At 60.2% G+C, this 12,894-nt stretch overlaps 6 protein-coding genes across 6 annotated transcripts; 3 read left to right on the forward strand and 3 right to left on the reverse strand.

Annotated features, from left to right (window-relative positions):
• Positions 1 to 101: 101 nt before the first annotated feature.
• On the reverse strand, positions 102 to 2,120 carry SDRG_02724 (TKL protein kinase; the record flags this gene model as incomplete). The annotated part of the gene is made up of 4 exons (XM_008608321.1): positions 102 to 1,566; positions 1,619 to 1,747; positions 1,796 to 1,855; positions 1,900 to 2,120. 4 exons carry the CDS (start codon positions 2,118 to 2,120, stop codon positions 102 to 104), a joined length of 1,875 nt encoding a protein of 624 aa, XP_008606543.1.
• Positions 2,121 to 2,343: 223 nt separating this feature from the next.
• On the reverse strand, positions 2,344 to 4,561 carry SDRG_02725 (TKL protein kinase; the record flags this gene model as incomplete). The annotated part of the gene is made up of 5 exons (XM_008608322.1): positions 2,344 to 2,673; positions 2,727 to 3,915; positions 3,958 to 4,089; positions 4,137 to 4,208; positions 4,254 to 4,561. 5 exons carry the CDS (start codon positions 4,559 to 4,561, stop codon positions 2,344 to 2,346), a joined length of 2,031 nt encoding a protein of 676 aa, XP_008606544.1.
• Positions 4,562 to 5,550: 989 nt separating this feature from the next.
• On the forward strand, positions 5,551 to 6,905 carry SDRG_02726 (hypothetical protein; the record flags this gene model as incomplete). The annotated part of the gene is made up of 8 exons (XM_008608323.1): positions 5,551 to 5,682; positions 5,736 to 5,799; positions 5,846 to 6,013; positions 6,065 to 6,144; positions 6,191 to 6,304; positions 6,350 to 6,537; positions 6,587 to 6,713; positions 6,762 to 6,905. The coding sequence occupies 8 exons, from the start codon at positions 5,551 to 5,553 to the stop codon at positions 6,903 to 6,905; spliced, it is 1,017 nt and encodes a 338-aa protein (XP_008606545.1).
• A 26-nt stretch (positions 6,906 to 6,931) lies between these two features.
• SDRG_02727 (hypothetical protein) lies at positions 6,932 to 7,821 on the reverse strand (the record flags this gene model as incomplete). The annotated part of the gene is made up of 6 exons (XM_008608324.1): positions 6,932 to 7,009; positions 7,058 to 7,129; positions 7,178 to 7,324; positions 7,375 to 7,560; positions 7,608 to 7,691; positions 7,744 to 7,821. The coding sequence occupies 6 exons, from the start codon at positions 7,819 to 7,821 to the stop codon at positions 6,932 to 6,934; spliced, it is 645 nt and encodes a 214-aa protein (XP_008606546.1).
• Positions 7,822 to 8,806: 985 nt separating this feature from the next.
• SDRG_02728 (hypothetical protein) lies at positions 8,807 to 9,349 on the forward strand (the record flags this gene model as incomplete). Its single annotated transcript, XM_008608325.1, has 2 exons — positions 8,807 to 8,864; positions 8,982 to 9,349. 2 exons carry the CDS (start codon positions 8,807 to 8,809, stop codon positions 9,155 to 9,157), a joined length of 234 nt encoding a protein of 77 aa, XP_008606547.1. The 3' UTR covers positions 9,158 to 9,349.
• A 439-nt stretch (positions 9,350 to 9,788) lies between these two features.
• Positions 9,789 to 12,800, forward strand: SDRG_02729 (hypothetical protein; the record flags this gene model as incomplete). The annotated part of the gene is made up of 10 exons (XM_008608326.1): positions 9,789 to 10,919; positions 10,973 to 11,188; positions 11,242 to 11,307; positions 11,356 to 11,589; positions 11,647 to 11,719; positions 11,779 to 11,921; positions 11,975 to 12,183; positions 12,239 to 12,350; positions 12,399 to 12,510; positions 12,561 to 12,800. The coding sequence occupies 10 exons, from the start codon at positions 9,789 to 9,791 to the stop codon at positions 12,773 to 12,775; spliced, it is 2,511 nt and encodes an 836-aa protein (XP_008606548.1). The 3' UTR covers positions 12,776 to 12,800.
• Positions 12,801 to 12,894: the final 94 nt, after the last annotated feature.

A 12,894-nucleotide genomic window follows, 5' to 3' on the forward strand; every position in this document is an offset into this window, starting at 1 on the left:
ACTCGTGGGACCTTGTCAGTGTGTACATATCGTCGTGCGGGACGACGACAACACCATTGTACGCCAAAAAACACTCGAAATAGGATTAGGAAGCGAACCCGCTAGACGTCTGTAGCGGCTGGCGTGGCGGCTGGCGGCGGTAGTGCTGCCTGGGTGGCATCGAGGAGGCCGCGGAGCGTGGCGACGACGGAGATGGCCGTCGGACGCATGCACGGGTCCCAGTCCAAACAAGCCGCCACGAGTTGTTGGAAGGCGTCCGGTGCGCGCAGAAAGGTCTCGTGGTCTTCGTGCGGCATGGCGGTCGGGAGACGGCAGAGGATCTCGACGTCGCTGCCGACGTGCCCGAGCTTCTCGATCGCGCTCTGGTACGGGTGCTGGCGCGTCGCAATCGAGCTCAGAATGACGCCGAGGGCAAAGACGTCGGTCGCGTGGCCGCGCGGCGCGCCTTTGCTGAGCACTTCGGGCGCCTCGAACGCCAGCGTGCGACTGCCAAACGAAATGCCGACGGTGGCGTCGACGTGTTCGTAGTTGGCCATAAAGTCAAAGACGTTGAGCTTGCACACGAGCTGCGTGTTGACGAGCACGTGGTGCGACGTGAGCGTCCAGAGCCGCGGGTGGTTGTCGTCGGTCGTATGCAAATATGCCACCGCGGACGCGACTTGCCAGGCGAGGCAGAGTTGCTGCGGCCACGTCAGCGGCAGGCTCGTCGTCTGCAGCACCTGCGCCAGCGACCCCATGCTCATGAGCTCGGCCACGACGCAGAGCTCAAAGTCGTTCATGCGGGCGATGCCGTACAGGCGGAGGATGTGCGGGTGCTTGAGCTGCGCGATCGCGTTGACGTCGGCGACGAACGTCTGGATCTTGGCGTCGCCGACCTCTTGCGCGTGCACGCGCTTCATGACGACCTCGCGGCCTTTGAACCGGCCGATCCACATGGAGCACTTGGCCGAGATGGGCAAAATCACCTTGATGTCTTTTGGCTGCAGAATCGGGAGTTTGTGCACCGTGTGGGCCTTGAGCGTCATGCCCCGGCTCGTCAAATGGAGGTGGCCCAGCGCACCGGCGTCCGGCGACGTCTGCGACTCATCGGTCGTCGTGCCTGGCGACGACATGAGCGACTTGGTCGAGCCAAACCCCCGAAACGACTCGGAGATGAGCTGGAACGGGCCGCGCGTCGACCCGAGGTTCCGGTCGGACGCCAAGTAGACGGGTTGGGCCATGATCGGCGTGTCGTCCGAGGGTCGCGTCGCGACAGCGGCACGGTACCGGCGCCGAATGCAATAAAAGACGACCAAGAGCGCGGTAATGACCACCACGAGAATGATGACGAGGAGGGCGACGGACCCGCCGCTGCTGCGGCTGCCGGCCTCGTCGCTCGACAAGAGCTGTACGACGGTAGCCGCCATCGAGTCGCTGCACAACGGCGCAGTGGTGCAACTCCTGCACGCCAACGATGGACTGTCCATGACGCCGGACGTCATCGCCGCGTCCAGACCGTAGCACTGGATCGTCGTCACGGGAAAGGACGTGGCGAGGCCAAACTGATTTCGTTGCAATGTCATGGACCTATCAGAAGTACAACATGTTCCGACGAGGTCGACATGATAGTTGGGCGTACTGGAGCTGGGCCGAGGCGGCAAGCAGCCATGCGGCAGGAAAGCTCGGGAGGCTGTTGTCTGTGAGGCTCAAAACACGGACCAACGGCGGCAGCGCCGTGAGTGTCGTGAGGTTGCAAGCAGCAACGGATCTACAGCGGCGCGCGTGACGAATCCAGCAGGCAAGAGCATGGACGTACAGATTGCGCAGTGCGGCGACAGGCCATTGCTCGAGGGCCACGGCGACGTCTCGGAGGGCTCTATGCCGGGATGAGTCGTCATCGATGGAATGGCGGCTTCGTACAAGGCTTCAAGAGATGCAAACGGTCCCCAGCGTTGCATGTCGATGGTCGGCTTGGAGGCGGCTGCACCAGTGATCGAGCCGCGGATGACGGCTCCGTGCGCGAACGTAGCGCAGGCGCGGGTACCATCAGGAAGGGCGCAGCACCACGTCGCACTGTCCTGGGCGTCCATGGGGCGGCCGACGCAGAGGTCAGACCAGCGGCGCCAGTCGGCAGTCGTCATCGTCGTTCCTGGCGTGCTACCGGTAGTGGTTCCAGCTTGGCGCAGAACGCATGCAGCCCGCTGGGCCGAACCGTACGCACGGTCGCATCGCATGTCGCAGACTTCTGACAAAAGCGCTGCGTCTGATTGGCCTGTGCAGTGGCACGCGAGGCCATTGGTCAAAAGTCTATCGTCATTGGCACAAGATACGGTTAACAGTTGTAAATAGGCTAAATGCTGCAACTTAGCCAAAGTTCTTGGAGAGGAGGAGCAGCTCGCGGCGCAGCTCTTCGGCGACCGAGACGGCCAGCGGCCGCTTGAGCACGTCGCGCTGGAGGCAGGAGAGCATGAGCGACCGGAACGGCTTGGGACACGACTCGAACTCGACGTCGTCGCTAAACGGGTGCTCGTGGCTCTTGGCGTCGCGGTCGAGGATCGCCACGTCCGCGCGTACGTAGCCGAGCGTGTTGACATAGCGCTGGAACGGGCGCGTGCGCGTGACAATCTCGCCCATGACGACGCCGAGCGAATAGACGTCAGCCGTGCCACCTCGCGGGCAGTCGTGCATCAAGACCTACCATGTACCGTAAGTACCGTACAGCTTCAGCACATCATTGAAGTTCCTACCTCGGGCGCTTCCCAAGCGATCGTGCCGTCGCCATAGACGCGGTGCACGGTCTCGTGCTGCTGGAAGTGGCGCATGTACTCGAAAATGTTGAGCTTGCACGTGAGCTGCGTGTTGACGAGGACGCTTCGGCTCGTCAAGCACTCGGTGCGCGCAAACTCGGCCTGGCTGTGCACGTACGCGAGACCTGACGCGACCTGGAAGCACATGCGCAGCGTGTCGGGCCACGCGATCTCGACGTCTGCGTTCATGAGGATGTGCGGGAGCGACCCGCAGTGCATAAACTCGGCGACCGCGCCGACCTCGTAGTCGCCGAGGCGGACAATGCCGTGGAGCGATACGAGCTGCGGGTGCACGAGCTGCGCGAGCTGGTTGACGTCCGAGACGAACGCCGCGACGTCCTCTTCCGAGACGATGCGGGCGTCAACGCGGCGCACGACGACGTTCTCGCCCTTGTACTGCCCGGCAAAAATGGTCGGACCCATCGCCTTGAGGATCCGGCACTCACCCGGCTGCAGAATCGGGACCTTGTCGACGTGGTGTGTGATGGGCATGCGCGATGAGCGCATGGACGCCATCACTTTGAGATCGCGCTCGCTGCTCAAGTGCGACGAGAGCGAGTCGACGTGCTTGAGCGACCGGGGCGCGCCCGTGAGCAAGAGCGGGCGTGTGAACGCATGGCCCGACTGCGGCGAGAAGATCGTACCCGAGACAATCGTGGGACCGCCGGGGAGGTGCGACCGCAGCCGCTTGCGCCGGCGGTACAAGAAGAGCGCCGCCGCCGCCAAAAGCACGACAACGACGAGCATCGACGAGATGATCACCGTGCCAGAGTCGCCGCCCGAATCGCCGCCTGTCTTGGCGGTGGTTGAAGGAACACTGGGTGGTGGTGACGTGCCGGCTTCGGTCGGGCGATTCGGGCTCGTGCCGTTGGTTTGTGATGGCAGCGGTCGCAATGGTGCTGTGGTCACGGGTGCTGTGGTTGGCGTCGTCGTTGTCGTCGGCGCGACGGTGGTCGGCGGCGACGTCGTGGGTACCGGCAGCGCGCACGTGGCATTGGCGCCACCACAATTACACGAGAGCTTCTGCCCCGTGAGGTGCCCTGCGTCGATGGCTTTCTGAAGACTTGTGCACTCGTCGCCACTGAGCGCAAAGGTTGCGGGGAAATTGTTGCCGCCCACATCGAGTTGCCTACAGATAGTAAGACGACCGAGTACGACGTCGACAGTGTACTGGATCGACGCGTAGTTGCTGCGGAAGAGAAAGGCCGGGAACGTCGAGAGCGCATTTCCGTGGAGGTCCAGGACATTCAGCGACGCGATCGGAGGCGTCTCGATCGCGCTCAGGTCGGCATCAATGACGCTCCTACGCCATTGTGCTTGAAAAATGAAGGACTCGGACAGGCAACCTACAGTTTTCGCATCACATCGTATTTGAACGTCGTGGGCGTGATCGGGTCGGCTATCGAGACGCCGGCTATGTCTCTATTCGACATCGAATGAGCTTTGTTTGAGGAGCCGTCGTCGTACAGCCACGAGATGTGTTGGTAGCTGCTCCAGTGGTTGGCGAGGCGCGTCGTGGGCTTGGTGCTGGACCGTGCTGGGTCATAAAAGAGGTTGATCCGATTGGCGTTGAAGTTACTGTCGTAGTAGAGGCACTGCCGGACAGCGCTCGTGCTCGTCTCAAAGCAGCACGCCGAGCCCGCAGCTTCGTCATACCCAATGTCTGAAAACTGCCCGCAATGGGCGAGGAAGAGCCGGACGTCGTCGGTGACGCAGTCATTCTTGCCCTTCTCGCTGCACTCGAGGAAGGCTTTTTTGATCGGCTCGGGCGCCATCGTGCGATCGCGTCGATAGACTGTTCTAATATCCAGGAATGACGACCGTGTGCCGGACACGCTCGGAACTGGCTGACGTCCCACCCTCGACGTCAATGGGTGGATTCGAGGCGTCGCGTCCATCTGCGTTCAAGCATCGTTCTTGGGAAGCGACAAGGCCAATGGGACCGCTGCACGCCGCGCCGCTTCAACGATATCGTGCTCACATTGCCTTTGGGCGCAGCCTTTGTACCGCGTTTAGCCAATCCGACGCACGCAAATCGACAGAGTAGCCAATCAGATGCTACACGCGGGTGCTGGAAAGGCGACTTGGATTTGCAACAGCCTTGGGTACTTGTGCTGCTGAGGGCAGCGAGCATCGATCGACGTCGCCATCGAAAGATCGGTCGGCTGCGGTTGGCGAAGGAGCGGTACTAGTATGTCTTCATCGTCGCTCTCCGCTCGCGATTTTACATGTACTTGGTTGTCGGCATGATGGAACGTGCGCTTGTCGTTGCGCGCAACGGCGGGCGTGACGCGGCCCGCCGTGTGAGATCGGGCCAAGGACATCCAGCGCGGCGTGTCGTTTCCAATTCGACGCACATCAAGTGGGTTCAAGAATTGGAGGCTTCTGCATGATCAGGCGAGGCGACCGCGCAGCTTCTCGGCATCTTCGTCGCCTTTCTGGTGTCGGCCATGCACGCTTTCTCCACGTTCGATCGTCGTTGCCGCCAAAATTGTGCTCTACAACCCGCGACACTATCGCCTGCGCGCATGGTTTCCGAGCGCACCGACGACACGCCCAGCGACGACCAGCACAGACCACCATCACCACCAGAAGCTACCTTGACGCCGCCAACACGCGCGCACGGCCCTACAACATCAAGGACATCAATGGCTCTATCATCGCGCGGATGTTCATAAGTATATCATCCCTGGCGCGAGTCCAATCCCGCGGGATCTTCTTCGGCCAGAGTCTGGCGTCAAGACGACGTTGATTGGGATCGGCTATGAAAACCAAAGTCGGCATCGTTCCCCAATTCGACTGTCGGTTATGTAAAATAGTCCACTCAGCCGGTGCAACGCCTCATTCGATCCCCATGGCCACGTACGACGGCTTCGCCTTTGGCGGCCATGTTCCGGTGGTCGCCGCCGTCGCCTTGCCATGCTCATGCGACTCTGGTTGCAACAATAGGCGCCGACGCCGACGGAGCTCTACTGCAATGACTGCCAGATGCACGTCCACGCTGTGGCCGACGGTACCCATTGACGGAGGCACAGACGGTCATCATCGTGCCATGGCAGGCGACCACCGCTGCGATGTATGTGGCGCAACGCTCCTGCGCCAAGCCACAGGAGGTGCCGCGGCCTCTGCGCTCGGCGACATCTCGGTGCTCATGAACCGCCTCCTCGAAGCATGGGGCATCGACCCGACAGCCGCGGGCGCAAACCAGCCTGCGACCGAGGAAGCGGGTGCGTCCATTTCTACGTGGGCCATAGGCACTACGACATGGCTCTCTGTAGTGGCCAAGCTCAGCACGTTTGCAGCGGGGCAAGCAGCGACAGCCGAGGTTGGCATGGTCGTCGACGGGATCAAAGGCGAGGTTGCACCCCTTCCGTCGTCTATTTGATACGATCCATTGCTGCTAGGTCATCTTGGTTCCCGCCAACTTTGGTCCGTGCATCTCCTTGCCGTCGTCGAGCCTTGTCGTCGCATCGCCCATCAACGGCGCGTCGTCCTTGACCTGCGACGTCCACGGCAAGGTCGCGTGTCCAAACTCGCGCCTAGCGTTGCCACGTCATGTGTAGATTGTACTTATGGAGCGGGGTACGTGTACGTTTGCCAACAAGATCCTTCGCGCGCAGACCGTGGGGGCGGTGGCCGTCATCATCGTGCAGACTGCTGACGTCTGGCCGTACACAATGACCGACTCGTCCGGCGAAGGCGCGGACATTACGATTCCGGCCTTTATGATCAGCGCCAAGCAAGGCAAAGGGTACTCTCCCTTCGGTGCACCATGTCGGCCCACACTGCGATGCTTCTAGTCTCGTCGAGTACGTGGCCAGCCATGCGACGACAGCAACGATCGAGGTCCGACTCAACGCGCGCGAGTGCGTCATTTGCCAAGTCGAAGTCACCAACGGCAGTCAAGTGAGCCGCATGCCGTGTCAGGTACTAGTACTGCGATCGACTTGCAGCGACTGAGCGATGCTTTGTTAGCACATGTTTCACACCGACTGCCTCGCGCAGTGGCTGCAGATCCGCAACAGCTGTCCGATTTGCCGCGTCGAGATTGCGTCCAAGAACGGCCGGGCCAAGACTGACGCGGACCGGGACTTTCTGTGGAGCGACTGGATGTCCTAAGGCACCGAGATGCATTGAACGGCCTCTTAAACGAGCTTCTTCTTGTGAAAGTACGTTTGCAAGTGGTGCACCTGCCACACGCCGGTAATGACCAAAATGACAATCTACCAAGCTCGTCAAGCAAGGACAGCATGAACGGAAGTTGGATGTACCTGGATGACCGAGACCCACATGGCCCGCGCATTGTTGCTCTCGCTCGTCGAGCGAAACTTCTCGTCCTTCTCCTATGCGGTCGTGTCGTTCGAGGATGCAAGGCTAGCGAAGGCGTGTACCTGCGCGTAGTCTTGCTGCTTTTGAATCGCACGGACGCGGTCGCGAAGCTTCATGACCTCGAGCTCGAGCTCGTTCATTTGCTCGCGCTTGGCCAAGTTGGCGTACTCTTCGTTGCTCGTGCCAAACTTGAGCTTGAGCGAGAAGCGCTGGAGCAATCAGGCATGAAAAGAAGCGTCGAGAAATATGGCAACGGTACCATCTTGGTCGTGGCCGGCACGACGTACTTGTTGGTGTCGATGCTCACGCACGTCCAGTGGCCACCAGGCAGCGTCGATGTGAACGCGATCGAGCCCTTTGAGCCGAGCGTGTGTGTCACGGAGGGCACTTGGTTGGGCTCGTCGTCGCCGGTCGGCGATGGCCCATAGATCTTGATCTCGGTTTTCTACAGCAGACGCAATCTGAGCGTTGCAAGCGCGTGCAAGAAACTACGAGCTGGTCGGTCGAGTCGGGCGACTCGTACTCGGCGCGGAACGTCGTCGCGTCCGGGATGTCGAGGAAGAAGCACCGGTGTTCCTACGCCCGCCACGTTCATCATTAAGGACCGTCGCCAGAGCAGCCATCGCACCTCGGGCGTCACGAAGAAGCGGGAGCCATGCGCCGACGCGACGAGGGCGGCGACGAGCACGACGAGCTGGCGAAGCATGCTGGTCGGGAAATACGCACTGCGCCCGGATTGGCTAAAATGCTGCGATTTTCGCGGATCCTGGGGCCAACAGCTGGCGTGCAGACTTCGTGCTCTCGACATGCAACAGAGTTGGTTTGAGTCGACGGAAACAGTCCGATTGCCATTTTCAACCGATTCGAGTAGCGTAGAATCGTTCTATCTGACGTTCGCGGCGAAGCAACCCTACCCCGAGCTTGACATATACCAGTGTGCATAATGAATAATAACGTCGTCCACGAGACTTTTGGCGAGAATATTGCGCAGCGACCTGTTCTGCGAGGCGGCACGCGTCAACGAGAGGGTATCTGCGATCTGACGATACGCATAACGCTGGGGTCTTGAACGTACACGCGCAAAAGGTGATTGGTTTCGATTCCAAACGGACACGACGGGAGGGCATCGGCCATTTGGGCCGACATGCTGTCCCGCAGATTAGTGAGCTCTTGCAGAAACTTGCCAACGCTGCCACCCTAGAGGCTGTAGCGCTCGTCGAATGTCGTCAAGAGCGCCAACTCTGTCGCGACAACCACGAGCGCCTCCTTGGCCCATGCCGGAACGACCAAGGTATGCTCGATTCTGCTGGATATTCATCCTCGACCCGATACCACCCCGACGCCAGCTCCCGACGCCGCCAGCAAGGCGCACGTGCAACATACTTACCCCATGTCGCGCCGCGTGCCATGTCACCTTGAGTGTATCCGTCGGCGGCCCAAATCAACTTGTCCTTCTTGCACGTGACACGAAATTGACTCTCGAGCGCGGGAAGATCGTCACGCGCGCACCGCGTGTGTTTGATGACGTGGCAGCCGGAGAAGCGCACCGCAGCGTCATATACCGACCCATTCTTCGTCGTGGCGCGCAAGAGCAAGATGTCGCAGCCACGTAACCGTGGTGAACCGCAACGTACGCGCAAAAGAGGACAAGGACCACCAACTTGCCGACGCCCGCCGAGCCCACGAGCACCATGCTCCAAAGCCGCGCCTCCCGCGAACATCTGGTCCTACGCGCCGAGACGGAGCAAGGTCAGTGGTCCTTTGCATTGCTGTTTGTTCATTTTCCGCTCATTGCACCTTCTTGTAGCGCCTCCTCCCTTGACGTACTTCACCAAACCGATCGAAGAAAGCGTCGTCTTGCTGCAGACGACGTGCCTGACCTCCGCACCATTGGGAGCGGCGAGTACATCGACACCGCCATCCTCTCACGCCTCATCGTTCGCATGGAGATGAAGATGGCGTGGGATCTCATGCTGGCCAACAACTTTGGCGACGTCAACACGGGCGACGGCACAGCTGGGATGGCGCTCTGCGACTGTTGACCATACGCCCGCCGTCACCAGGAAGCACCGAGGGAAGTCAAATCGTCGCGCGCCGCACTTGCAACCTCGAGAGATTCCATCGGGCAGAAAGACATTCGACAGAGGATCGTCGTGTACGATGGCGCCTGGTTATATGGCTTCCGGTGCTATGGGTGAAAACGACTGCTTCTGCGCCTTCTCCCAAGATTGAAAATGACGATCTTGAAGCCGTTGACGGCCTGTCCAAATTGGCCTCAATGACGACTTCGCACGATGCGGCACGGGTCGCCCCAAACGAAATAGATCAGCAACATTGCACAGATTGCTATTCTTTACTACAGTACTATTGCGCTCTTCTGTGTACGCTTGTCTTGAAGGTGTTTGGCAACCTTCCATCGCCGAGCTTGCTGTGATGAATCACAAGGTGTGGGAAAATGTTGTACGCTCGATTTGATTGGTCATAAATAAAATCATATAGCCTTTTCATTGGTACTCGTCTGGTCATTTTCGTCGTGTGGATGCTTTTGTCCAATATGGACGCGGCAGCCAAGTTTCGTATGGATGCGATGGCTTGAAGTTCGTATTGGGATTTTAGCCAATCACAGGCGCGACGAGGATGTCTACGCTAACATTGGGATTTCTTCGAGCGACCATGGCCGCGCTCTGGTGCAGCTCCTTCTCCAAGCTCGACGCGCGTCAGTCGCGCCGCCCGTCGCGCGTCTGCCGCCTGCGCCTCTGCGCGCTCGACGACTATGTGGAGGAAGCGCCATCATCCGCCGAGGTCAACGCGGTCCTCTTCGTCTGCATGGGCACGCTGCGCCGGCTCGGTATCATCTCGGACGCGCTGGTCGTCGTATCGGCGCCCGACGACGACCGGCGCCATATCGCCCGCGCTTGCTTGCTCCGCGACGTCCCCGCCGATGGCGTGTGCTTGAGCCCAACGCTCGCCTACAACGTCGGGCTGCGCACGGCAACAGGATCCCTGGACGTCCGGCCCATCCAGAGCGCCGACATTGGTCTCGCTGGCCACATGAGCTTTGCAGCATGGGCGCTACCTCCGGCCGCGTCGCGTGTCGAGATTGCGCCGCTGCTTCTACCGTCGTTGGCGGTCGCGGCGCCGCACCAGGAGCAGCTACTGCGAGCGCTTCGCGATCACTTTAGCACCCCTCGGCTCCTCCAGGAAGGCGACGTCTTTGGCCTCCCCGTGTTTACGGACGTCCTCGACGGACGGCGAGATGGTGCACCAGCGACAATCGATATTCCTGTCGGCGCCTTCCACGACGATCCGTCGGCGACGGCAACCGTCGCTGTGCCCGAGGCGCTGCAGATACCGGCCGACGTGGTGTTTTTCACGGTCGTAAGCGTCCTGGCGACGACGCCTGCGATTGCGTACTCGGTGTCTAGAGAGAGTACGACGCTCGTGCAAGTGGCACCACGGACACTTCGGCTACCGGAAGAAGGCGCGATGCGTCGGTACTTGTCACGTCCGTCGGGGCCCTCAGCGCCGACAGCATCGACAAATTCGCACCTTGTAGAGCTCTTGCACCCGACCGACGTCGGTATTCCCATGTCCGTCTTGCTCAGCGGTCCCGCCGGCATTGGCAAAAAGACGCTTCTGTACGACGCCGCGTCCACGCTGGGCCTCTATGTGCTCGAGGTGAACTTCACCGACCTCACGAGCACGTCCCAGACGCAAATGCTGGAAAACCTCCGAGACATTGGCGCCAAAGCCAAGGCGCTCTCGCCCTGTGTGCTGTTTCTGAACCGGTTCTTCGCCTTTGAGGTACTACGCGCACGGCCCTTATCGCAGTCGCCAAATGTGGTGATTTCTTGTAGAAAGATGACGAAGAAGCGTCACTGCGACTCGGCAGTGCCATCATGGAGTGCCTGGACGCGATGGACGTGCCGCTTGTCGCGACGGTCGAAGATGCGAGCGAGCTTCCCGCACTCGTGCGTCAGTGCTTTTTGTACGAGCTGGCGCTGGAGGCACCTACCGAGGCCGAGCGCCTCGCGATGCTCGAGCAGCTCACGGCGACGACCGTCTTGGCCGCCGTACGACACTGTATGGATTCGTGACTGCTGATTTATGGATCTGCTATGCGTAGGATGTGGACCTCGCAGCAGTCGCGCACCAAAGCGCTGGCCGCACGTTTGGCGAGCTCCGTGCCTTGGTATGGTCCATACGTGTCCATGTATCCATAGGAAATCTGTGCTGCTAGTTGGCCGATGCCACGTGCCACCGCCTCGCGCAAGTTTCCGAGCTCGCGACGATCGACGAGGATGCGATGATCGAGAGCCTCTCGGCGCTGGCCCTGCACATGGCCGACTTGGAGCACGCGCTCAAGCACCAAGCGACCAAGTCGTCCCTCGGTCTAGGCTCGGCCACGATTCCTAACGTCAAGTGGGAAGACGTCGGTGGCCTTGACCACGTCAAGGACGAAATCCTCGACATGGTATGGACTTCTCCGCTTTGTATGGCGGATATGGATGTCACGATTGTGCATCGGTAGGTCCAATTGCCGCTCAAGCACCCCGAGCTCTTTGCGTCTGGCGTCCGACAACGCTCGGGCATTTTGCTTTACGGTATGGGCCATTATCGTCCATATTTCACGCGGCGCATGGATGCTCATGTCCATACGCAGGTCCGCCGGGCACGGGCAAGACGCTGCTGGCCAAGGCGATTGCAACCGAGTGCAGCATGAACTTTATCAGCGTCAAGGGCCCTGAGCTCCTCAACATGTACATTGGTGAAAGTGAAAAGAACGTTCGGCACGTGTTCCAGATGGTATCGATAGCATTGATTTATCGCAATTGGAATGATACACTTGTCTATGTTAGGCTCGGAATGCGCGTCCGTGTATTCTCTTCTTTGACGAACTCGACTCGCTCGCGCCGATGCGCGGCCGCGGCAGTGACTCGGGCGGCGTCATGGACCGCGTCGTGTCGCAGCTTCTCACGGAGATCGACAGCAACCTCGACCAAGTGTTTGTCGTCGGCGCCACGAACCGTCCGGACCTCATCGAGTCTGCGCTCCTTCGCCCGGGCCGGTACGTTTCAACCTCGCTATGTGCAAATCCCTGTATGCCTACATGCCGCTTCTAGGTTTGATCGACTGCTGTACCTCGGTATCTGCAGCGACAAGAACGCCCAGCTCAAGGTCGTCGAGGCCCTCACGCGCAAGTTTCGCCTCGCGCGCGACGTGCACTTGCCGACGGTACGCGTGTCGACGCCAGATACGGAGGATGACGTAAGCGCGTCGTAGGTCCTCTCGGCGTGTCCGCTGCACTTTACAGGCGCCGACTTTTACGCGCTCTGCTCGATTGCGCTGGCCAATGCGATCAAAGACCGCGTCCGCGCCATTGACGCGCACATTCGTACGTCGTTTGGCACTGTTGTTGCTGACTGACCCAACGTTGCTGCGCAGAAACGACCAACCAAGCCGATTGCTACTCGGCGCGGCCGCTCAACCCGGCGATGGTGCTCGACAAGATGACGCCGGACGAGCTCCAAGTCGAGGTGTCAGCGACGCACTTTGAGCGCGCGCTTGCTGCTGTCGTGCCGTCGGTCTCGGCCTCGGAACTCGCCCATTACGAAAAGCTCCGAAAGCAGTTTAGCTCGCTCGACGTAGCGTCTTCCTAAGTTGTCATTGGTTGTTTGCGAATATAGTCGACTTTGGTCTGTCTCGGAGCACGACTCATGCAACGCCGCGACGATCCTTGTACACGAGATCCCCTATGCTCCGGAACCACAACAAGCCA

This window comes from Saprolegnia diclina (assembly GCF_000281045.1).
Source record: "Saprolegnia diclina VS20 unplaced genomic scaffold supercont1.6, whole genome shotgun sequence".
In the NCBI taxonomy this organism is placed as follows: domain Eukaryota; phylum Oomycota; class Saprolegniomycetes; order Saprolegniales; family Saprolegniaceae; genus Saprolegnia; species Saprolegnia diclina.